General features: G+C 40.2%; 1 protein-coding gene across 4 annotated transcripts; it reads left to right on the top strand.

Annotated features, from left to right (window-relative positions):
- Positions 1–1,556: 1,556 nt before the first annotated feature.
- GEMIN2 (gem nuclear organelle associated protein 2) lies at positions 1,557–24,679 on the top strand. 4 transcript variants are annotated; one of them, XM_010356633.2, is made up of 10 exons: positions 1,557–1,758; positions 2,113–2,197; positions 5,577–5,666; positions 6,109–6,168; positions 10,238–10,351; positions 12,788–12,832; positions 16,057–16,125; positions 19,499–19,609; positions 21,156–21,214; positions 24,278–24,679. In XM_010356633.2, the coding sequence occupies exons 1-10, from the start codon at positions 1,622–1,624 to the stop codon at positions 24,315–24,317; spliced, it is 810 nt and encodes a 269-aa protein (XP_010354935.1). In that variant the 5' UTR covers positions 1,557–1,621; the 3' UTR covers positions 24,318–24,679. The 4 variants fall into 4 exon arrangements, with proteins under 4 accessions (XP_010354935.1, XP_030785857.1, XP_010354936.1 ...); XM_030929997.1 differs by lacking the exon at positions 12,788–12,832; XM_010356634.2 differs by lacking the exon at positions 16,057–16,125.
- The last annotated feature ends 218 nt before the right edge of the window (positions 24,680–24,897 follow it).

The raw sequence follows: 24,897 nt of genomic DNA, 5'->3' as shown, positions 1-24,897 counted from the left end.
ATAAAACCCATCTGATGAGAATTTATGCTTTGTAGGGCATGACTCCCTAGACCCCTTAGATAGGAATTTGGGCAAAATTTAAAAATCAGTTTAGTCCTCAAGTCACTACTTTTTCATATTTGTCCTTGATTATCACCAAAATGTTGGAGGACAGGAGTATTTCTCCCTATTCTCTTTTAAGTTTGTTTTTCCCAAAACCAGTGAAAATTTGTTAACCAAATAACTGTAGTCTGCAGCCAAGCAATATCTTTCCCAGTGTCCCAACTGTTTAGTTGCAGTTCCTAAGCATTAAGTACTTGAATAAGCTAAGGACTATCCTCACTTTATCTTCAATTTAGATTTACATCCTGGTTTAAAATCAGTTCCTTGCAAGCTAAAGGCAGTGCTATAAATAAAAAAATTTTTTAAACCTTCTAAAATAAACATAAATGTTAGAAAATAAAAGTCAATTGTATTCACTCAATTGTATTTGTTTAGAAATAATCAGATATTATACTTGTTTCTTGCACATTCCTGCCTTGTTTCCTCACCTATGAAATGGAGATAATAATACTATCTACCTAACAAGACTGACCTAACATTTTTAATTTCTGGGTGTTAGCATTAATTTCATTTTTTTCACTATTTGTATTTAAACGAAGAGATTTTTCTTTAAAACGAAAATTAAAAAGTGCTGGCTATTCTAGGAGTAATATTCATTCCAAATAAACATACAGTGATCTCTGAAGTGGTCAAGCACTAGAAATTCCTGTAGAAAATTAATTTTTCGTTCATTTGGCATCGGATAAATCTAGGTTGGAATTGGTTCTTCCCCTTTGGAAGGTCAGTCCCTGCCCTAAGAAAGCGGAATATTACTACCCACTTCACAAGATTGTTCTAAGAATCAAATGAGAAAATGTGTGTGTTTATGAAGGGTTTAAGAATTTAGAGCTCGGCCGGGCGCGGTGGCTCAAGCCTGTAATCCCAGCACTTTGGGAGGCTGAGACGGGCGGATCACGAGGTCAGGAGATCGAGACCATCCTGGCTAACATGGTGAAACCCCGTCTCTACTAAAAAATACAAAAAAAAACTAGCCGGGCGAGGTGGCGGGCGCCTGTAGTCCCAGCTACTCGGGAGGCTGAGGCAGGAGAATGGTGTGAACCCGGGAGGCGGAGCTTGCAGTGAGCTGAGATCCGGCCACTGCACTCCAGCCTGGGTAACAGAGCGAGACTCCGTCTCAAAAAAAAAAAAAAAAAAAAAAAAAAAAAAGAATTTAGAGCTCCATGAATGATAATTACCTTAATATTGTTCATTAATTCAAAAAACATTTCTAAGGATCCCTCACTACTAGAGATGCATAAAAGTTGCTAACCCTCGGCCTTTACCCAGCGTTAGAAAACAAAACAGAGAGTAAAAGACCCAGAAACGCGTTCGAACCAATTCAGCTAGGAATTAAATTCTCAGATCCTTTACTACACCACCGGAGCCTTAACCTTGAGGCAAGCAGCAGTTTGTTCATGCGCAGTTAACGCTCCCTAAACTGCCGCTTGCTCAGCTCCTGCCTAAGGTGTCTACTTGTGCGCCTGCGCTGTGACCTAGGAATGGGCGCAAGCGCTGAGCGGAACTGGCTGGTTTGAAAACCATGGCGTGGGTACCAGCGGAGTCCGCAGTGGAAGAGTTGATGCCTCGGCTATTGCCGGTGGAGCCCTGCGACTTAACGGAAGGTTTCGATCCCTCGGTACCCCCGAGGACGCCTCAGGAATACCTGAGGCGGGTCCAGTGAGTGATTTGGCCCTGGGCGGGTGGGCTGGTCTTATGCACTGACCGTGGGTACAGCCCCCGGTGCTCTATTCCCGTTCCAATCTCTTGCGAGTTCGGGTCTATTCAGAATTCTGGATTACATCCTAACGTGGGCGAGTTTCTGTTGAACGTGATTGCACGTATCAAGATGTGTGCTCTTAGATTTGTTTTCAATCCAGATAATTTCAGAAATACATTGCTTAGTACCTCAATTGGAAGTCTGAATTATTTTTCTAATTTCACAATGAACTGTGGAAATGGATCGCTCGTTTTACTACACCTGAGCAAAGCACAATAGAAATTTAATTTCTCGCGTTTATTACTTATTTGTAGGATCGAAGCAGCTCAATGTCCAGATGTTGTGGTAGCTCAAATTGACCCAAAGAAGTTGAAAAGGAAGCAAAGTGTGAATATTTCTGTGAGTTTTATTAACCGTCTGGAGATTACCCCCAATCCCCCAATCAAAAGACTAACACTCCCTATAGTATTCGACAGTATCAGTTATGACGTAAGATTTGACTACTCGCTGCAAAGTTAGACATTCGCTTGTACTTTTTCCTCTAGAAACACAATTGGCATTTACTGCCTCTAAAGAGGCTTTCTGTAACTCTAGCCTTTGTGGAGGCTTGCCCATCTTCAGGGACATTATCCAGTCCTTTCAAAGGAGTCTTTAAATGGGTTACTTACGCTTTTGTTTGTTTGTTTTTTTGCTTGTTTGTTTGTTTGTTTTATAGAGAGTGAGTCTCTGTTGCCAGCAGGTCTGGAACTCCTGGCCTGAAGCGATCTTCCCGCCTCTGCCACCCAAAGCGTTGGGATCACAGGCATGAGCCACCTCGCCTGACCCCTTTATTTTTAAGGAACCTTTTTCCAGTTATTGGATCCGTGTTTAATCTTAGTTTAATCTAATTTAATCTGAATTTGACTAAATTTTTTAATAGAAACCCAGATGTCTTACACTTTTTTTTTTTTTTTTTTTGAGACAGAGTTTCACTCTTGTTGCCCAGGCTGCAGTGCAGTGGTGCGATCTCGGCTCACTGCAACTTCCGGTTTCAAGCCATTACCCTGCCTCAGCCTCCTGAGTAACTGGGATTACAGGCGCCCACCACCACACCTGGCTAATTTTTGCATTTTTAGTAGAGATGGGGTTTCACCGTGTTGGTCAGTCTAGTCTTGAACTCGTGACCTCATGATTCGCCCACCTCTGCCTTCCAAACTGCTGGGATTACAGGTGTGGGCCACCATATCCGGCCTTACTTTTATAGCTATGTTTACACTCTGGACATTTTCATTTATTTATTTATCCAGCACATCTTTAATTAAGCAACTAGGTTGTGCTGGGCCCTGGGAATACAACAGAGGATAAGACAAAAAAGGTTCTTACCCTTGTAGAGTTTACATACTCTCCTGAGGAAGACAGAGAGTAAACAAGCAAACAAATAATTACATATTGTGATTATTGCTATGAAGAAAATAAGCATATATAATAATCAATACATGACAGAACTACTGTAGATAGAGGAATCATAAAAGGACTCTCTTTTTCCCTTTTTTTTTTTTTTTTTTAAGTCTCGATTTTTCGCCCAGGCTGGAGTACAGTGGCACAATCTCGGTTCATCACAACCTCCGCCTCCCAAGTTCGAGAGCTTCTCCTGCCTCAGCCTCCTAAGTAGCTGGGATTACAGGTGGTGTGCCACCACACCCGGCTAATTTTTGTATTTTTCATAGAGACATGGTTTTACCATGTTGGCCAGGCTGGTCTCGAACTCCTGACCTGAGGTGATCTGCCTGCCTCTGCCTCCTAAATTGCTGGGATTACAGGTGTGAGCCACTACGCCTGGCTAGCAAAGGTCTCTCTAAGGAGGTGCTATTTAACCTAAGCTCAAAGGAGAGTGGCATTTTATTTTATTTATTTATTTTTTCTTTGAGACGGAGTCTCTGAGTCTCGTTCTGTCACTCAGGCTGGAGTGCAGTGGTGCAATCTCGGCTCACTGCAACCTCTGCCTCCTGGGTTCACACCATTCTCCTGCCTCAGCCTCCCAAGTAGCTGGGACTACAGGCGCCTGGGAGAGTGGCATTTTAAATAGTTGATAGTAATTTCCTTTTCATTTTCAAAGTAGTTTCTCTAACTGATATTTGTAATCAGGAAATTTTAATTCAGCCACTATCATTTTTCCTATAATTCCTCTTCAGGATTTTTTAGTTGATGGACATCTAATGGAACAGAATGTCTTAATATACCTAATTTGATGGATTGATTGATTGATTGATTGAGACAGGGTCTCGCTTTGTTGCACAGGCCAGAGTACAGTGCCATAATCATAGCTCACTGCAGCCTCGAGCTCCTGGGCTCAAGCCGTCCTCCCACCTCAGTCTCCCCAGTAGCTGAGATGACAGGCATGTGCCACTGTGCCCAGCTAATTGTATTTTTTGTAGAGACGGGGTCTTGATATGTTGCTCAGGCTGTATGTGCTGTTTTAGAAAACAGAAGTATGGTTGGGTGCAGTGGCTCACGCCTGTAACCCCAGCACTTTGGGAGGCCGAGGCAGGCGGATCACCTGAAGTTGGGAGTTCAAGCCCAGCCTGACCAACATGGAGAAACCCCGTCTCTACTAAAAATACAAAATTAGCCAGGTGTGGTGGCACACGCCTGTAATCCCAGCTACTCAAGAGGCTGAGGCAGGAGAATTGCTTGAACCCAGGAGACAGAGATTGCGGTGAGCCGAGATGGCGCCATTGCGCTCCAGCCTGGACAACGAGTGAAACTCCGTCTCAAAAAAAAAAAAAAAGAAAACAGAAGTAGGCAATTTAAAGTTAAGCGTCTTTAAGTACATTTTGCCCATACCAAAGTTCTTATTTTTTATTTTGTTGATATATAATAATCATACATAATTTCATGCTTTATCATGCAGGCAAAATAATAATCATTGTACATATTTATGGAGTACATGTGATATTATGAAACATGCATACAATGTATAATAATCAGAGTAATTAGGATATCTATCACCTCATTTATCATTTCTTTGTTTTGGGAACATTCAAATCTTCTAGCTGTTTTGAAATATACAATAAATTATTGTTAACTGTAGTCACTCTACTGTGCTATTGAACGTGAGAACTCATTCCTTCTATCTAACTGTATTTCATACCAGAATTCTTTATTTGGGGTATATCTCTCTTTTTGTTTCTGTTTTGCTATTCTAGAAAGGCAGGTAGGACTAGATCATATCCTCCAGGCTCCTGTCATTTAGATTTTATAGACACTCCAACTATAAACCTTTCCAGATTTCTCTGATTAAGGTGACTTAAGACTCTTTCCCTAATGTTTTTAACTGGAATATAAATAGTAAAGTGAAATGCCTACTTTTTTACATCTGCAAAAAGTATTTTATTTTCTTGTATAATCTTTTTTTTTGAAACGGAGTCTCGCTCAGTCGCCCAGGCTAGAGTGCAGTGGCGGGATCTCGGCTCACTGCAAGCTCCGCCTCCTGGGTTCACGCAATTCTCCTGAGTAGCTGGGACTATAGGCGCCCACCACTATGCCCAGCTAATATTTTTGTATTTTCAGTAGAGACAGGGTTTCATGATGTTAACCAGGATGGTCTCGATCTCCTGACCTTGTGATCCGCCCGTCTCGGCCTCCCAAAGTGCTGGGATTACAGGAGTGAGCCACCATACCCAGCCTTTGTATAATCTTTATTATATACTTTATCTTGGTTTTACTTTGCTTTGCAGAGGCATGAGATTCTAGTTTTGACACTACTGTTGATCCTAATATTTGTGAACTTGATCTCTAGCTTTCAGGATGCCAACCCGCCCCTGAAGGTTATTCCCCAACACTTCAATGGCAACAGCAACAAGTGGCACAGTTTTCAACTGTTCGACAGGTGAGTGTCATATTTAATCTGATTAAGCCCCTGTTGGATTTATTTCTGTTCTTAGACTGTAGCTGGAAAAATAAAATTTATGATCCTAAAGTATACAGAATATTCATGAATTAATTACCAAATTATTATTATAATCATTAGACATAATACAGTTTGAAATATTTTCTAAGTTTTGTTTATTTTTATTTATTTATTTATTTCAGTAGTTTTGGGGAACAGGTAGTTTTTGATTTCATGGATAAGTTCTTTAGTGGTGATTTCTGAGATTTTGGTGCACTCGTCACCCAAGCAGTGTACTCTGTACCCAATACGTGGTTTTTTATATCTCACCCCTCCCACCTTTCCCATTTTCCAAGTTTTAGATGGTTACAATTTTGTGCAGAAACTGATTTCAGTTATCCATTTTTTGAAGAGTACCGTCTAACATCTTTTCTTTCTTTAGAATGTGAACAAACATAGAAGTCACTGGAAATCACAACAGTTGGATAGTAATGTGACTATGGTATGTAAGTTTCTCAGTTTTAATTGTACAATGTTGTACAATGTATACCTGATTGAAAGAGTGTATATTTACTTCCAGTCTTTAAAGATTCACTTGCCTGGTCAGTTATTTTCATTCTCTTCAATATACCATTAATAGTCACAATTCCATTATGTTAGTAGCCTGGAAAGTATGGTTTTCATGACAATTTTTTTTTTTTTTTTTTTTTTTTTTGAGACAGGGTCTTGCTCTGTCTCCCAGGCTGGAGTGCAGTTGCACAATCATGACTCACTGGGCTAGAGTGAGACCTCCTGGGCTCAAGTGATCCTCCCACCTCAGCCTTCCAAGTAGCTTGAACTTAAGGCACATACCACCATGCCCAGCTGATTTTTCAAATTTTTTATAGAGACAAAGTCTCCCTGTGTTACCCAGGCTGGTCTCTTACTCCTGAGCTCAAGTGATCCTCCTGCCCTAGCCTCCCCGAGGGCTGGATTACAGGCATGAGCTACTGTACCCAGCCTTTCATGTCAATTTTAATTCATAATATCTTGGGGGACTTTGGATAGGTGACTGTTAAGCTTCCACACGTTTTTAAGGGTTCTTCTAGACATTTACTTTCTAGGAAATAAATACATTTTCAATATTTACAAAAAAATTGAATAAAGGCTTATTTTCCTGATGAGGTGATGGTGGCATGCAGTAAACTCACGTTTACAGAACTTGTGAATGAATGGATTCTGCTTCTGTTTAATGTGATGAGTCTGCATCACAATTCCAGTGACATAAGTGAAATCTGTCATGTATATTGTCATGCATATGTCCTACATTTTATCAGTTTAGATATAATTTTAAGCTCTTTAGTAGATATATCAGGACAACCAAATGAAAAAGGGAGTTGGAAAGATGATACATTGTCTCAGGACAGTAGTTTTTAACCTTTTAGGGGATTTCATATTCCTTCATAGAATCTAATGAAAGCTATTTATGTTCAGAGGGGAAAAAAATGCACCTGTGCACAAAATTTTAGTTTCAGGTAGTTCATAGATTTTAGATTTTAGAAGCTTCCTTTAGGCAGTGCTTCCTGATATCTTTTACATGGTGACACATTAGAATAAAGGACTGCTTGCATATTCTTCCTGAAACCAGCCGAAAGCTGAGAGATTCAGTATATGGCATCTCTGTATGCTTCTGCATACCATTTGGAAGCTCTGCTCCAGCAAAAGTGTGAAGGGAAGTAACTTATCACTTGCCAAAGGTCATTTAACTCGTAAAAGGTATAGCTAGTTCTTCTATCAAAGAAGCCTGGGCACATAAACACACAAAAGGTATGCTTAGGGTTCAAACCCAAGTTGGTCTGTCTCTAAAGCCTGTGTGCCTTTGACTAGGCAATGGTGCCTTCCTAGTACCAAGGATGTCTGTATGTAGTTGGGACAGGGCTAGGTAGGTAAATATATTTTTTTCTTACTTAGTGGAAAGGCGTTTGGGTACATGCCCACTATCTAAAAAAGAAACCACATCAGTAACATTATGACTTAATAAAATTTTGTCAAAAATGGAAATGACCTAACATAATTGCTTCAATAAACTATGGTCCGTCAGAACAGTGGAATATTAAAGTACACTCTGAGCCAGGCACAGTGGCTCATGCCTGTAATCCCAGCACTTCGGGAGGCTGAGGCAGGCAGATCACCTGAGCTCAGGAGTTCAAGACCAGCCTGGGCAACATGGCAAAACCCTGTCTCTATTTAAATTATTTAAAAAATAAAGTACACTCTGATGGCAACTGTGTGAAAACATAAACATTTGTTTATTAATTGATATAATTAAGCATATACTATATTTAATAATCAGGATATTTAGTACTAACTGAAACAGAAACAGTTTCTGACCTGATGAAGTGATAGGAAAAGGTAAATACCTTATTCCAAGACAATAGGGTTTAACTTTGTAGTGGTCTCATGTTCATCATGAGGTTTTATTTTATTTTATTTATTTTTTTGAGATGGAGTTTTGCTCTCATTGCCCAGTCTGGAGTGCAATGGCACAATCTTGGCTCACTGCAACCTCTGCCTCTTGAGTTCAAGCAATTCTCCTGCCTCAGCCTCCCAAGTAGCTGGGATTACAGGCACCTGCCACTACACCCAGCTAATTTTTCTATTTTTAGGAGAGATGGGGTTTCACCAGATTGCCAGGCTAGTCGCGAACTCCTGACTTCAGGTGATTCATCCTAAGGATTTAATGAAAGCTACTTATCCCTGGGGGGGAAAATGCACCTATGCAGAGTAATGTGCAAGGTGATATGTACATATAAAAGTTGTTTTGTTAAGAAGGTTATATTGAGCTGAATGCTTCTCCCAACTAGTCCTGAATTTTCTGTCTGGCAGCATGAGTAGATCTGTTTCTTCTTTGATTAGACAGCCCTTCAGATATGTGAAATATGTAATCACATCTCTTTACATGGGATAAACATCCTTCATTCTATTAAGCATTCTTGGTGCATTTTTCCTCCATACTTATTTCTGTCTTTATCATCCTCTTTTGGACACACCCTTGTCTGTCAGTGTCCATTAAAGTCTTGTCCAAACTAAACACATCTTGGCTGGGCACTGTTGCTCACACTTGTAATCCCAGCACTTTGGGAAGCCAAAGCAGAAGAATTGCTTGAGGCCAGGAGTTTGAGACCAGCCTGGGCAACATAGTGAGACAACTATCTCTACAAAAAAAAATTAAAAATTATCAGGCATGGTGGCACGTGCCTGTAGTCCCAGCTACTCAAGAGGCTGAGGTGGCAGAATTGTTTGAGCCCAGGAGATTCAGGTTGCAATGAACTGTAATCACACTTCTGCACTCCAACTTGGGCGACAGAGCAAAACCCTGTCTCAAAAAATGTAATAATAAGAAAAAACAACATGTCCCACATATTTTGTAGCCACTTAGGCACTATGTTTGTCAGGGCTGCCATAACAGACTAGGTGGTTTAAACAACAGAAATGTATTTATTTTCTCACAGTCTTTTTTTTTTTTTTTTTGAGACAGAGTCTTGCTCTGTCGCCCGGGCTGGAGTGCAGTGACCGGATCTCAGCTCACTGCAAGCTCCGCCTCCCGGGTTTACGCCATTCTCCTGCCTCAGCCTCCCGAGTAGCTGGGACTACAGGCGCCCGTCACCTCGCCCGGCTAGTTTTTTGTATTTTTTAGTAGAGACGGGGTTTCACCGTGTTAGCCAGGATGGTCTCGATCTCCTGACCTCATGATCCGCCCGTCTCAGCCTCCCAAACTGCTGGGATTACAGACTTGAGCCACCGCGCCCGGCCTTTCTCACAGTCTTGAAGGCTGAAAGTCCAAGAACAAGGTGGCAGCAAGGTTGGTCTCTTTTTATTTTTTTTTTTTTTTGAGGCAGAATTTCGCTCTTGTTGCCCAGGCTAGAGTGCAATGACGCAATCTCGGCTCACTGCAGCCTTCCCCTCTCGGGTTCAAACGATTCTCCTGCCTCAGCCTCTGGGTAGCTGGGATTACAGGTGTGTGCCACCACATCCGGCTAATTTTTTTGTGTGTATTTTTAGTAGAGGTGGGGTTTTGCCATGTTGGCCAGGCTGGTCTTGAACTCCAGACTTCATGTGATCCGACTGCCTCAGCCTCCCAAAGTGCTGGGATTACAGGCATGAACCACCACACCCGGCCTCAGGTTGGTCTCTTCTGAGGCTTTTCTCCTTGGCTTGCATAGGGCCACTTTCTCCATGTTTTCTCACGTGGTCTTTCCTCTATGTGTGGGAGTCCCTGGTGTCTCTTTGTGAGTCCAAATTTCCTCTTACAAGGACACTAGTAAGATTGGATTAGGGCTCACCCTAATGGCCTCAATTTAAATTAATCACTTCTTTAAAGGCCCTATCTCCAAATATAGTCACATTCTGAGGTACTGGAGTTTAGGGTTTTAACATACAAATTTTGGGGACAGAGATTCTCCCCATAACTGGCACCCTATCTTTGGGTTGAGGTAATGGGAATATGGAAGGCCTTAACTTCTTTTTTTTTTTTACTGTTCAGTGTAAAAATTAATACACAGGAATAAATCAGTTTTTTTTTTTTCTTTTAGCCAAAATCTGAAGATGAAGAAGGCTGGAAGAAATTTTGTCTGGGTGAAAAGTTATGTGCTGACGGGGCTGTTGGACCAGCCACAAATGAAAGTCCTGGAATAGATTATGTACAAGTAAGGGCTGTGTGGATAAACAGAACAAAAAGCGTTTTAATTTTGGTGCATCACTTAATATGAGGGGTCAGCAAACTCTACCCTGGGCCAAATCCAGTTCATGGCCTTTTTTATATCCATGAGCTAAGGATTGTTTTTAGGTTTTTAAAGATTTGTAAAAAAGAAACAAATAATATGTGGCTGAGACTTTATGTGGCCTGCAAAGCCTAAAATATTTGCTGTCTAACTCTTGATAGAAAATGTTTGGCAACCCAGACTTAGTTTATTAGCTCTTCAACCTAACAAAGCAGCTTAGTTTCTGCAACAATTTACTGTGACTTTTTTTAGGTTGGCTTCATATCCCTTATGTTTGACTTGGTAATCATTTTATGAGTTGGATAAGATTCAGGGTGTTTTAAAATGACGAGGCATCAGGCAAACAGTGTTTTGAGTAGCCAGGGAAAAAATGGAAATTGACACAATTAGGTGCTTTAAAATGCATAATCACATAGTATTTCATGGGCGTGTAAAAAAGTAAATCATATATTCTGAAGATGAAATTTTAAGGATATCTTTAAAATTCATGTGGCTGTAGTCATAAGTTATGTAGCCAACTCCTTGTGCTTCAGGATTTACCTGCCACCAAGTTTGCAGGTGTTCCTTTAAAATCCAGTGTATGCCGCTGCATTAGCGCTTACTCCCTATAGCATGTTGTTCTCTTTGGTTCAACAGGTATTTATTATTTGTTATATGGTGCCACATTGTGTTTTCCCCATTTAAAACTAATTTTTCCCAAAAATGTAAAGAGCCTCAAGAATCAATAAAAAGACCAAGAATGACCCCTCCCCTGCCCAAGAAAAAACAGCCAAAGGATATAGATACCTCACAGAAAGGAAATAAAATTATTCTTATATGACAAGATGCCAAAAATCACTTGTAATAGAGGTATAACATAACTATGCCAAGGTGCTATTTTTCAGGAATCATATTGGCAATGAAAGTTTGATACACCATATTGACAAGAGCTGGGAAAACAAGCACTCTTAGACGTGGTACAGTAGTGTAAATAGACTCAAATCTTAGGGAAGTTAATTTGATACACTTTCTATGTAACCAGTTGATCTTTTGGATGATATCCTTAATATATGCTACATTTCAAAAATAGTTATATATATATATATATATATAATTTTTTTTTTTTTTTTTTTTTTTTTTTTTTTGAGACAGGGTCTTCTGTTATCCAGGCTGGAGTGCAGTAGTGCAGTCATGACTCATTACAGCTTCAACCTCCTGGGCTCAAGCAATCGACCCACGTCAGCCTTCCATGTAGCAGGGGCAGCACGCACGCACCACCACACCCAGCTAATTGTTAAATTTTTTGTAGCAATAAATTTTTTAATTTGTTAAGATAAAAATTTTTAATTTTTTAAAAAAAATTTTTATAGAGAGAAGTTTTCGCCATGTTGCCAGGTTGGCCTGGAACTCCTGGGCTTAGGTAATCCTCCTGCTGGGATTACAGGCATGAGCCACCATGGCTGGCCAAAACTTATTTAGCTTATTTTCAGAGAATACATACAAATAAAATACACCATGTTAAAAAAAACCCTTAAGAAAGTAAGCGTTTAATGTATATCCTCTTAAGTTTCTCACAAATCAGTGGTATTTTAATAATTAGGAATCACAGCCTCAGACTCCAAAGTAGACTTTTAAAAATGGAATCAAATTAGGTTTAAAAAATGTCATTCTAATTCAAATGTCCTTAATTCTTGAAAATGTTAGCTTTAGCTGAAGATTTTGAAATGGTGTGTACCACATATTAATGTCATCAATATGTTAGTTTTATTGAATATACTTAATAAGTTAGTTTTTTCAAGTACTATCATTTAACAAAATTTTAGTCTTTAACATTTTAGTTACTATATCATACTTTATTTAAAAATTTACATATTCAGGCCAGGTGAGGTGGCTCATGCCTGTAATCACAGCAGTTTGGGAGGCCCTGGCAGGTAGATCACTTGAGCTCAGGAGTTCAGACAAACCTGGGCAACATGGCAAAACCTCATCTCTACCAAAAATACAAAAAAATTAGGTGGGCATGATGACATGCACCTGTGGCCCTAGCTATTAGTGAGACTGAGGTGGGAGCATCACTTGAGCCCAGGAAGCGGAGGTTGCAGTGAGCCAAGATCGCGCCACCACACTCCAGTCTGGGTGACAGAGTGAGACCTCATCTTAAAAAAAAAATTACATATTCAAATTTTAAGACGTTATTTTCTTCCACATTACCAACATAGTAGTTTCCGGAATGTCTTACTGTAATGGACAACGAAAGAATTGTCTTTTATTTATTTGTTCTTTGTTTCTAAACAACAGTGTGGCAAGAAATTCACCAGTTTGGAAAAAAAAAAAAAGCTTATAATACCATTTAGTAAATTTCAGTCTCATTTTTTCTTTCAGATTGGTTTTCCTCCCTTGCTTAGTATTGTTAGCAGAATGAATCAGGTAAAATTAATAATAAAGATATATGCATTATTTCGTTTGCATTATGTGTGAAAGTATTTGAATTAGTAATACATTTACTGAATTCTTATAGTATGCAAGACTTTGTTCTAAGCTCTGTAATGGTTCTTATTTAATCCTTACTACAACCCTCTATGGGGAGCTGTTGATATCTACTTTTTATAGATGAGGAAACTGCATTTGAGGTTAAGTAACTTGCAGGTGGTTTTTCAGCAAGTAAATGGCAGTACTGGGATTCAGTGCCAGGTAGATCTAACTCCAGAGCTCATGCTCTGTCTTAATAATGGTGCTAGAGTATTAATTTCTATAGACTTCAGTTATAAGTCTTAGATTCTGGGATTTGAATTAAATACAAGGTCCCTAACTTACAATGGTTCAGTTTAGGATTTTTTTTTTCCCCCACCATGTCTGGCTAATTTTTGTATTTTTAATAGAGACAGGGTTTTGCCATGTTGGCCACGTTGGTCTCGAACTCCTGGCCTCAAGTGATCCGCCCACCTTGGCCTCCCAAAGCGCTGGGATTACAGGCATGAGCCACCATGCCCAGCCAATTTAGGAATTTTCAACTTTACAATGTGTTTATCAGCACATAACCCCATTGCAAGTTCAGGGGCATCTGTACTAAGGTTAGATTGCTATTTCTAGTTCTAGATGTCCTGTACATTCTATTAAGATTGAAATATGGGCTGGGCCCAGTGGCTCACTCCTGTAATCCCAGCAGTTTGTGGGGCTGAGGTGGGTAGATCACGAGGTCAGGAGTTGGAGACCAGACTGGCCAACATAGTGAAACCCTGTCTCTACTAAAAATACAAAAATTAGCTGGGCGTGGAGGTGCACACCTGTAATCCCAGCTACTCGGGAGGCTGAGGCAGGAGAATCGCTTGAACCGGGGAGGTGGAGGTTGCAGTGAGCCAAGATCGCACCATTGCACTCCAGCCTGGGCAACAGGACGAGACTCTCAAAAAAAAAAAAAAAAGAAAGATACATACATAATTTCTTGGACCAAAAGGGGAGAATTATGGAGTTTGGTTCTTCAGTTTTTTAGGAGTAAGGACTCTATTACTCATTTTAAAAGCAAATAAAAATGTATTTTTATCTTCACATAGCATTGGGTACCTTTGGAAGCCTTTTTTTTTTTTTTTTTTTTTTTGGCAGGGTCTCATTCTTTTGCCCATGCTGGAGTATAGTGGTGTGATCTTGGCTCACTGCAGTCTTGTACTCTGGGGGTCAGGCAGTCTTCCCACCTCAGCCTCCTGGTAGCTGGGACCACAGGCATGTGCTACCATGCCTGGCTAATTTTGTTTATTTTTGGTAGAGACACGTCTCACTGTGTTGCCCAGGCTGGTCTGGAACTCCTGAGCTCAAGCTATCCTCACACCTCAGCCTCCCAAAGTGCTGGGAATACAGGTGTGAACCAGTGGGCCCAGCCAACAATTTTTTTGTGGGCTATATTCTATTGGAAATAATACACAGGTTGACAGTTTTACTTAATCATTTGCATTAAGATATTGTAGCAGTCATACTAAATTCCATCAGTGTCATTTTTGTTGTAACCATCAACTGTATGTGAATAAACCAGAGAATATTTTCAAGAGTTTGATAAATCCATCTGTATAGTTTAAAAACATCTTTCTCCAGCTAATTTTTTCTTCAGATGTGTACTTTGATTTAATTTGGATTTGGAAATAAACTAATGGGTTTTGTTTGTTTGTTTGTTTGTTTGTTTTGAGACGGAGTCTCTCTCTGTCGCCAGGCTGGAGTGCAGTGGCACGATCTCGGCTCACTGCAACCTCCACCTCCTGGGTTCAAGCAATTCCCCTGCCTCAACCTCCCTAGTAGCTAGGACTACAGGCGTACACCATCATGCCCAGCTATTTTTTGAATTTTAGTAGAGACAGGGTTTTACCATGTTGGCCAGGATGGTCTCGATTTCCTGACCCCGTGATCCACCTGCCTCGGCCTCCAAAAGTGCTGGTATTACAGGCGTGAGCCACTACGCCTGGCCAACTGATGGTATTTTTATAAATACATCTTTTTTTTTTGAGACAGAGTTTCGCTCTTTTGCCCAGGCTGGAGTAAAGTGGTGGGATCTCAGCTCACTGCAACCTCCACCTCCTGGGTTCAAGCAGTTCTCCTGTTTCAGCCTCCCTAGTAGCTGGGATTACAGACGCCTGCCACCATGCCTGGCTAATTTTTGTATTTTTAGTAGAGATGGGGTTTTGCCATGTTGGCCAGGCTGGTCTCAAACTCCTCACCTCAGGTGTGCCATTGTACCAGGCCTTTTTTTTTTTTTTTTTTTTTTGAGACAGAGTCTCACTCTGTTACCCAGACTGGAGTGCAGTGGCACAGCCTCGTCTCACTGCAACCTCCGCCTCCCAGGTTCAAGGGATTCCCCGGCCTCAGCCTCACGAGTAGCTGGGACCACATTCACTCACCACCACGCCCGGCTAATTGTTGTATTTTTAGTAGAGATAGGGTTTCACCGTGTTGGCCAGGCTGGTCTCAAACTGACCTCAAGTGATCCACCTGCCTCGGCCTCCCAAAGTGCTGAGATTACTGGCATGAACCACTGAGCCTGGCCACAAATACGTTTTTTTTTTTAACCTTGTGAAGCCTTTCAAGTAGTTACAAACTAAATTATTAATAGTTACAAACTAAATCCTGGGATTTAAACCAAGGTGTTAGTTGATATTTGAAAGTGTGAAAATATTTGTTTTAAAAGCCTCACTGGAGCTAGGCGTGGTGGCTCACACCTGTGATCCCAGCACTTTGGGAGGCCAAGGCGGGCAGATCACCTGAGGCCGGCAGTTCCAGACCAGTCTGACCAACATGGAGAAACCCCGTCTCTACTAAAAATACAAAAATTAGCCAGACGTGGTGGCGCACGCATGTAGTCCTAGCTACTCAGGAGGCTCAGGCAGGAGAACTGCTTGAACCCAGGAGGCGGAGATTGCAGTGAGCCAAGATCGCACCACTACACTCTAGCCTGGGCAACAGAGGGAGACTCCATCTCAAAAAAAAAGCCTCATGGGATAAGCCATCTAATCAAACTAATTAGAGTCAAAAGAATTAGCTTTCTTTGAAAATTTAAAGAATGAGGCCATTTTTAACATCGGATTTGCTTTCTAAAGAAACTTAATGAAACTCATATTCAATTTGTGTTTTATTATTAATACAACTCTTCTCCACCCCCTCCTTTTTTTTAGGCAACAGTAACTAGTGTCTTGGAATATCTGAGTAATTGGTTTGGAGAAAGAGACTTTACTCCGGAATTGGTAGTATTGCATGTTTTTCTTTTCATAATGTAGGCAAAAATTAGATGTTTTGGGTCAACTATGAGCCACATATACAGTGGTGCTCCCATAGGATTATAATACTGTATTTTTACTGCACTATTTTTTTGTTTGTTTGTTTGAGACAAGGTCTCGCTCTGTTACCCAGAGTGCAGTATTGCAATCATAGCTCACTGCAACCTTGATCTCCCCAGCTCAAGCAATCCTCCTGCCTCAATCTCCTGAGTAGCTGGTACTGCAGGTGCATGCAGCCACACCCAGCTTTTTTTTTTTAAACTAGAGACAAGCTCTCACTAAGTTGCCCAGGCTGGTCTTGAACTTAGTCCAAATGATCCTCCCTCCTCGGCCTCCCAAAATGCTGGGAATTACAGGCATGAGCCACCATGCATGGCCTTTTGTGTTTTTTAAATAGAGATGAGGTCTCACTATGTTCCCCAGGCTGATCTCAAACTCCTAGGCTCAAGTGTTCCTCCCATCTTGGCCTCCCAAACTGTTTGGATTACAAGCATGAGCCACTGAACCCGGCTCCTTTCCAGTGTTTAAATATGTTTAGATGTGGCCAGGCAAAGTGGCTCATGCCTGTAATCCCAACTACTAGGGAGGCTGAGGCAGGAGAATCACCTAAGGCCAGGGAGGTTGAGGCTGCAGTGAGCTATGATTGTGCCACTGCACTCTAGCCTGAGTGACAGAGTGACACCCTACCTTAAAAAATAAATATATGGTTTTTTTGGATGCACAAATGTTTACCATTTTTACATTTTTATAGTTGCCTACACTATTCAGTACAGTAATGTGCTGTATAGGTTTGTAGCCTAGGCGCAGTTGGCTATGCAATATAGTCTAGGGGTGTAGTAGACTATACCATCTAGGTTTGTGTAAGTACACTCTGTGATGTTAATCCAGGGACAAAAATCACCTAACAACACATTTCTCCGAATATATCCCACTTCATTAAGTGACGTATGACTCTACTTATATATGAGATATGGTGCTATAGTATTTATTTATTTTTTATTTGTTTGTTTTGAGATGGAATCTCCCTCTGTCGCCCAGGCTAGAGTACATTGGCACGATCTTGGCTCACTGCAGCCTCTGCCTCCTGGTTTCAAGCGATTCTCCTGCCTCAGCCTTCCAAGTAGCTGGGATTACAGGCACCTGCCACTACACCCAGCTAATTTTTGTATTTCTGTAGAGACAGGCTTTCTCCATGTTGGCCAGACTGGTCTTGAACTCGTGACCTCAGGTGATCTGCCCATCTCCACCTCTCAGTGCTGGGAGTACAGTCGTGAGCCACTGTGCCCAGCCAGTGTTTACATTTATATGTGTGTGTGTGTGTGTATGTATAATCTGAACTATGCTTGTTTGTAGTCAAACACTAGAATGTAAATCAATATACTACTTCCTTCATTGAGAAAGTCTTACTTTGAGAAAAAAAGTCAATGAAAAAGTTGATGTATATCCTGGTACAAGGTACAAACTCCTTATCTTGTTGCAGACAAGTGTAGAGAATATTTAATATCCGAATGTTAGCTTTACATATTAAATGTATCCCTTAAAATTTGAGTCAAGTTGAAGCATATAATTTTTTTTAATAGAAAAAGAATTCCACAATTTGTAAAAGAAACCTGGATTTGAATCTTTTTGTGTAAGAAAGTCTTAACTATTGATTTGGGTTTGCCCCAGGAAACCATCTTAGTGTGTTGTATAAATTGCTATTTAAATTATGTCCTAATATTTTTTAGGTTTCCCCAAAGTGATATGTCGCTCAGAATAAATGAAGTTGTATATAGTACTGGTGGAAATACAAATTTGGTATAACCTTTCCAGGATACAATCCGGTGATCATATCTGAAAAACCTTGATGAATATACATACCCTTTGTCACCATTTTACTTGCAATACTTAATAAACTTTCCCCATGTTGTTAAATGAGATTAAACAAGGGGATGTTATTAAATACTCTCAACCAGACACTTAACATTCCCTTGTTAATCCCATTTAACTACATGCGATGGCTGAGTGGGGTGGCTCACTCCTGCAATCCCAGCACTTAGGGAGGCTGAGGCGGGTGGATCACTTGAGGTCAGGAGTTTGACACCAGCCTGGCCAACATGGTGAAACCCCCATCTCTACTAAAAATATAAAAATTAGCTGGGCGTGGTGGCAGTCGCCTGTTGTCCCAGCTACTCAGGAGGCTGAGGCAGGGGGATTGCTTGAACCTGGGAGGCATAGGTTACAGTGAGCCGAGATGGCACCACTGCACTCCAGCCTGGGTGGCAGAGTGAGACTCCATCTCAAAAAAAAAAAAAGACAAAAACAACATGGTAAACATTTTATTATGTATTATAAATAAAAAAGATGGCTACAAGATGATATTACAACTGATGAAACTGTATTGAAAAAAGTTGTACAGCCGGGCACAGTGGCTCACACCTGTAATCCCACCACTTTGGAAGGCTGAGGCAAGCGGATCACTTGAGGTTAGGAGTTCGAGACCAGCCTGAACAACACGGTGAAACCTCGTCTCTATTAAAAATACAAAATTAGCCGGGTGTGGTGGTGCATGCCTGTAATTCCAGGTACTCAGGATACTGAGACAGGAGAATTGCTTGAACCCAGGAGGTGGAGGTTGCAGTGAGCCGAGATCACACCGTTGCCCTCCAGCCTGGGCAACAAGAGCAAAACTCCATCTAAAAAAAAAAGAAAGTCATACATACAAATAGGAAAAACCAAGAACATTTCAAAAGTGAGTCAAAGTTTTATCTGGAATGTTGGGATTGCAGGTTTGTTTTTTCTTGTCCTTGTGGTATTCTTCACAGTTTTTCTGCATCAAATATGTATTCATTTTGTAACTGAAAACCCCATTTTAAAAGGGAGTGGGGATACATTCAGCCTGTCATAGTATTTATAGAAGTGTCAAAAGATTATTTCATCTGTGGTATACTTTGTATGTCCCCAGAGGACAAAATTATACAATTATAAAATGATTTATATATCTGTCCATACAGAACAAAGAAAAAAATATATCTTAATTTTTTCAAGTATTTATATTCATCTTAATGTAGTTTTCTGCTTACAAATGAGAACTTGCTGTCATAAGGAATATCTGAAACAAACTCTCTGGAGATCAGGGAATATTTTGAAGTATCCAATGTCCTGTGTCTGTAATTATAGGATACAAGAGATAACACCTGGCTCTCCAAATGAGGCTTTGTTGTCTATACCCAAATATAATATAGTTAAATGTTCTATGAATTTATTCATAGCAGATAATCAGGCATAACATTGGACATTTAAAAAATAAACTTCTGGTTCAGTATTTGTCTAAATATTACTTTTTTGAATTTTCTTTTAGGGAAGATGGCTTTATGCTTTATTGGCTTGTCTTGAAAAACCTTTATTACCTGAGGCTCATTCACTGATTCGGCAGCTTGCAAGAAGGTGCTCCGAAGTGAGGCTCTTAGTGGTAAGTTGCAACTTACTGTTTAAAATTAAAAGCACCCACCAATTTATATGGTGGTAAAGAAGGAGTTCAGTGAAATAAGAAAACACGTGGAATATTTTGTTGGTTGCAATTAGATTTGTAAAGCCCAAAATAATAGTAGCTTAAATAATATGGAAATGTTTTCTGAGATAAAGAAAGTCTGGGCCGGGTGTAGTGGCCCACACCTGTACCAGCACTTTGGGAGGCTGAGGTGGGTGGATCACCTGAGGTCAGGAGTTTGAGACCAACCTGGTCAACATGGTGAAACCCCATCTCTACTAAAAATACAAAATTTAGCTGGGCGTGGTGGTGGGTGCTTGTCATCCCAGCTACTCAGGAGGTTGAGGCAGGAGAATTGTTTGAACCCAGGAGGCAGAGGTTGCAGTGAGCTGAGATTGCACCACTGCACTCCAGCCTGGATAACAGAGCGAGACTCTGTCTCTAAAAAAAAAGTAGGTAAAAAAATTAGATTTTTACTAAGATGGCAGTAACCTAGACCTTTGAGTTTTGTCGTATGTGGCTTTCATCCTCATACTTATCTCATGATCCAAGATGGCTGCTGTAGCTTCAGTCCTTTTTTTTTTTTTTTTTTTTTTGAGGTGGAGTCTCGCTCTGTCACCCAGGCTGGAGTACAATGGTGTGGTCTCAGCTCACTGCAACCTCCACTTCCCAGGTTCAAGCGATTCTCTTGCCTCAGCCCCTGGAGTAGCTGAGATTACAGGCGCCCACCACCATGCCTGGCTAATTTTTGTATTTTCAGTAGAGACACGGTTTCACCATGTTGGCCAGGCTGGTCTCGAACTGCTGGCCTCAGGTGATCTACCCAGGTCAGCCTCCCAAAGTGCTGGGATTACAGGCATGAGCTATCAAGCCTGGCATATATATATTCAGTAATGAATACATATAAGAACAATAAGAATCCTGTGTCTTGACTGTACAGTGATGAATATATATACATTATATATACACATATATATTCTATATATCCTCACATATATTGTATGCATTATATAGAGAGAAACAAGAATCCTGTGTCTTGACTGCAGTGATGAATATATATATTCATAGATGTATTATTTTCATATATATTTATTATATATGAATATATATTCACTATAGTTAAGGCATAATATATTAGTATATTATGTATTATATATTAATATATGATACATATATGAATATATATATATTCATCACTGTACAGTTAAGACATAGGATTCTTATTGTTCCTCTAGTAGGAACCAGGGAAAAATTTCCCCCAAGTTATCCCCCTTAGATCCCTCAACTTTTTTTTTTTTTTTTCCCCTATTCAGAATCTTGATTTAAAAGATAGTCTTAGATGTTTCTCAAGGAATCATTAACTCTACAGTTTTCTCCTTTTTCTTTGAGGGCTCCTGTTTCCACATGATGATTACTGTCATATAATAAAGTTTTCATGTTTCATGTTTTACATCTTAATAGGAAAATTATTTCAAAAATTATAGGAATAGACAATATTTAAATTTTTCTTTCTTTTTTTTTTTTTTAGGATAGCAAAGATGATGAGAGGGTTCCTGCTCTGAATTTATTAATCTGCTTGGTTAGCAGGTATAGTTAATCCTTGGCTTCTTTGTTATTTGTATATCAGTGAGGTCAGTGAGGGTAGGATGTATTTATTACGTTTTTTGTTTGTTTGTTTTTATTGAGACCGGGTCTCACTCTGTTGCTATAGTTAGGGTGCAGTGGCACAATCACAGCTCACTACAGCTTTAACTTCCTGGGCTCCAGCAATCATCCCACCTCAGCCTCCTGAGTAGCTAGGACCACAATCAAGCACCACCACACCCACTGGTCTCAGAACTCCTGGGCTCAAGCAATCCTCACACCTAAACCTCCCAAAGTGCTGGGATTACAGGCGTAAAGCCACTGCACTCAGCCTGCATTTTTTTTTTTGTTTGTTTGTTTGTTTTTTGTTTTTTTTTTTTTTTGAGACGGAGTCTCGCTCTGCTGCCCAGGCTGGAGTGCAGTGGCCGGATCTCAGCTCACTGCAAGCTCCGCCTCCCGGGTTTACGCCATTCTCCTGCCTCAGCCTCCCGAGTAGCTGGGACTACAAACGCCCGCCACCTCGCCCGGCTAGTTTTTTGTATTTTTTAGTAGAGACGGGGTTTCACCGTGTTCACCAGGATGGTCTCGATCTCCTGACCTCGTGATCCGCCCGTCTTGGCCTCCCAAAGTGCCAGGATTACGGGCTTGAGCCACCACGCCCGGCCGCCTGCATTTTTTTTTAATTGCCTGTGTCCTGTGTTCATTTTCAGTTGTGGCATATTTTTATTTAGTATCTGTTTGATTTCATTTCTTACACAGAAATTCTTCTTGGAATTTATTTGAAAACTTTTTTTGTTGTTTTGAGACAGTCTTGCTCTGTTGCCCAGCCTGGAGTGCAATGGCACCATCTCAGCTCACTACAACCTTCACCTCCCAGATTCAAGCGATTCTCCCACCTCAGCCTCCCAAGTAGCTGGGATTACAGGCACCCACCACCATGCCCGGTTAATTTTTGTATTTTTGTGGAGACGGGGTTTCACCATATTGGCCAGGCAATAAAACACACACATATTTATTTTAGGTCTCCTCCTGGACATATTTTTGTTCCATAGATTAGTGTTTTTATTCCAATGCCATTACCTTTTTAAAGCTTTATAATATACTTAAATATCGGGAAGGCAAGTAATCTTGTTTCCATATTTTCACGTATTCAATATCTAGTTTCTTGATCTACAATAATTATGCTGCTGATGATAATTAATATTTACTGGGCAATTTGTGCCAAGCATTTTTCTTATTGAGGAACCCATTTAATCCTCCTGAGGTGGGTACTGTTACCAGTTTACAGATGAGGAAACCATAGCAGAGACAGGTTAAATAACATTACTACCGTTACAAAGCTAGTGTTAGAGTTAGAATCCAAATTCAGGCAACTTTGACTCCGGAGCTAAGCTTTTTTTTTTTTTTTTTTGAGAGGCTCCTGGAGCCGGAATGGAGATTACCTCCAGGCGGAGCTAAGCTTTTAACTGTGCTGATCACAAATGAAGCTAATGCCTACCTCATCTGTTGGTAGTAGCAGTTAAAAGGGGTGATATAGCATTGCCCTAGTTACTTTATGTGTAGTATCTCTACTCTTTACAACAGCTCAGAGTTGTGCTTTTTGTTGTTTTTGTTTTAATAAATTTTTTCCTTTCAGCTCTGTTGGATTTGATTTTTTTCCTTTTACAGATAATGACACAGATTCAGAAAGGTTAAGTAATTGGTGGCTCAGCAAACCAGTAATTAATGAAACCTGAGACAAGTATAGTTTCTGACTGCCTCAATTGAGATTTTACAGTACTATGCAATTATGAAAGCAAAAACATTCAAGTGTATTTTTTGCCCTCAACAAGTTAGATAAAAATGGAAAAAGTTCTAGACTACAAAAGGTTCTGAAGCTAACACTTTACAAAAGAAGACATAAAGATTTGAAAGTTTAGGAAAAAAAGGACCGGGCATGGTGGCTTATGCCTATAATCCCACCACTTTGGGAGGCCGAGGCTGGTGGATCATCTGAGGTCAGGAGTTCAAGACTAGCCTGGCCAACATGGTGAAACCGTGTCTCTACTAAAAATAAAAAATTAGCGGGGCCTGGTGGTGCATGCCTATAATCCCAGCTACTCAAGATGCTAAGACAGGAGAATCACTTGAACCTGGGAGGCAGAGGTTGCAGTGAGCCGAGATCATGCCATTGCACTCCAGCCTGGGCAACAAGAATGAAACTCCATCTCAAAAAAAAAAAAAAAAAAAGAAAGCCGGGCACAGTGACTCACACCTGTAATCCCAGTGCTTTGGGAAGTCAAGGTGGGAGGACTGCTTGAGTCCGGGGGTTCAAGAATGCAGTGAGCCATGACAGAATTTGATTAGTGATTTTCCTTTTTATTTAATCTTATAATTACATAAAATAGTTACCTTGCCAAAATTAAAATTGTAATTCAGGGTACATTTGGAGTATTTTAGCATCCATTTTTATCCTCATTATCCTCTTTTCTTCTTTCTCCTCTAGTTAACCATTTTATTACTAATTTTTGTTTTATCTTTTTATTCATTGTTTCTTTTTAAAAGTATAAGTAGGCCAGGTGTGGTGGCTCATGCCTGTAATCCCAGCACTTTGAGAGACTGAGGCTGGAGAATTGTTTGAGCCCAGGAGTTCAAGACCAGTCTGGTCAATGAGCCAGGATCATGCCACTGCACTCCGGCCTGGGTGACAGAGTAAGACCTTGTCTCAAAAAAAAAAAAACAAGGAAAAGAAAAATATAAACAAACATGTATATTTGCAATCCTACACATACTCACATAAGGTAGGCAGCATCCAGAACAATCTGTTCTGTACTTCGTTTTTTTCGCTTAATAAATCCTGGAAATCATACTTTAGCAGTATAAATACTTTCCTCATACTTTAGCAGTATATTTCCCTCGTTTCCCTTTTTATGGCTTCATAATTTTCCACTGTGTAGACATACCATAGCTTATTTAACCAGTCTCTTATTGATGGACGTTTGGGTTGCTTGTGGTCTTTACCTGTTAAAAATAGTGCTACAGTTAATATCTTTATACACAAATTGTTTTTGTTTTTTTTTTAACTAGGTATTTTGACCAGCGTGATTTAGCTGATGAGCCATCTTGATATAGCTGATCTCCCAGGGATAGAAGATATTTCTCATGAAGGCAGCCTAACTCTGAGGAAAGCAGTGCCAATTCAAGTACAGATTGCAATACATCTTCAACACTATGTGAAGGGTTCACATCTTAACCTATGCAATTCAGACTGATACTCAGAATATAGGTTGTATTGATTTGAATATCTGAAATATCAATGGAAAATCCCACTCAGTTTTTGATGAACAGTTTGAACAGTTTTCTGTAATCAAGCAGCTTGCATAGAAATTGTATGATGAAATTTTACATAGGTTCTTGGTGCTGTTTTGTTCTTTTTTTGTTTTTTGTTTTGTTATTTCTTTATATATGTAGAAAATTTTATTGAAAATATGTTTTGGTTACTAAAATTTTATTTGAGTCCTAACAAAAGACAGTGGATGGCCTTAGCATCAGAATTAAAATAATCTGGATTAAATGGCAAATGTGTTCATAGTCAGCAATAAAATTAATCAAACTACTTTTTTTTTTTTTTGAGACGGAGTCTCGGTCTGTCACCCAGGCTGGAGTGCAGTGGCAGGATCTCAGCTCCCTGCAACCTCTGCCTCCCA

The sequence above is a fragment of the Rhinopithecus roxellana genome, chromosome 5 (genome assembly GCF_007565055.1).
Source record: "Rhinopithecus roxellana isolate Shanxi Qingling chromosome 5, ASM756505v1, whole genome shotgun sequence".
NCBI lineage: Eukaryota > Metazoa > Chordata > Mammalia > Primates > Cercopithecidae > Rhinopithecus > Rhinopithecus roxellana.
The sequence above is the reverse complement of the archived record's forward strand: the minus strand, read 5'-3'. Positions and strand labels throughout refer to the sequence as shown.

Coding starts and splice junctions, on each gene's coding strand:
- GEMIN2 (XM_010356633.2), top strand. CDS start 1,622: ATGGCGTGGGTACCAGCGGAGTCCGCAGTGGAAGAGTTGATGCCTCGG. Junction 2,198..5,576: donor AGCAAAGTGTGAATATTTCT/GTGAGTTTTATT, acceptor CTTGATCTCTAG/CTTTCAGGATGCCAACCCGC. Junction 21,215..24,277: donor TTAATCTGCTTGGTTAGCAG/GTATAGTTAATC, acceptor TTTTTTAACTAG/GTATTTTGACCAGCGTGATT.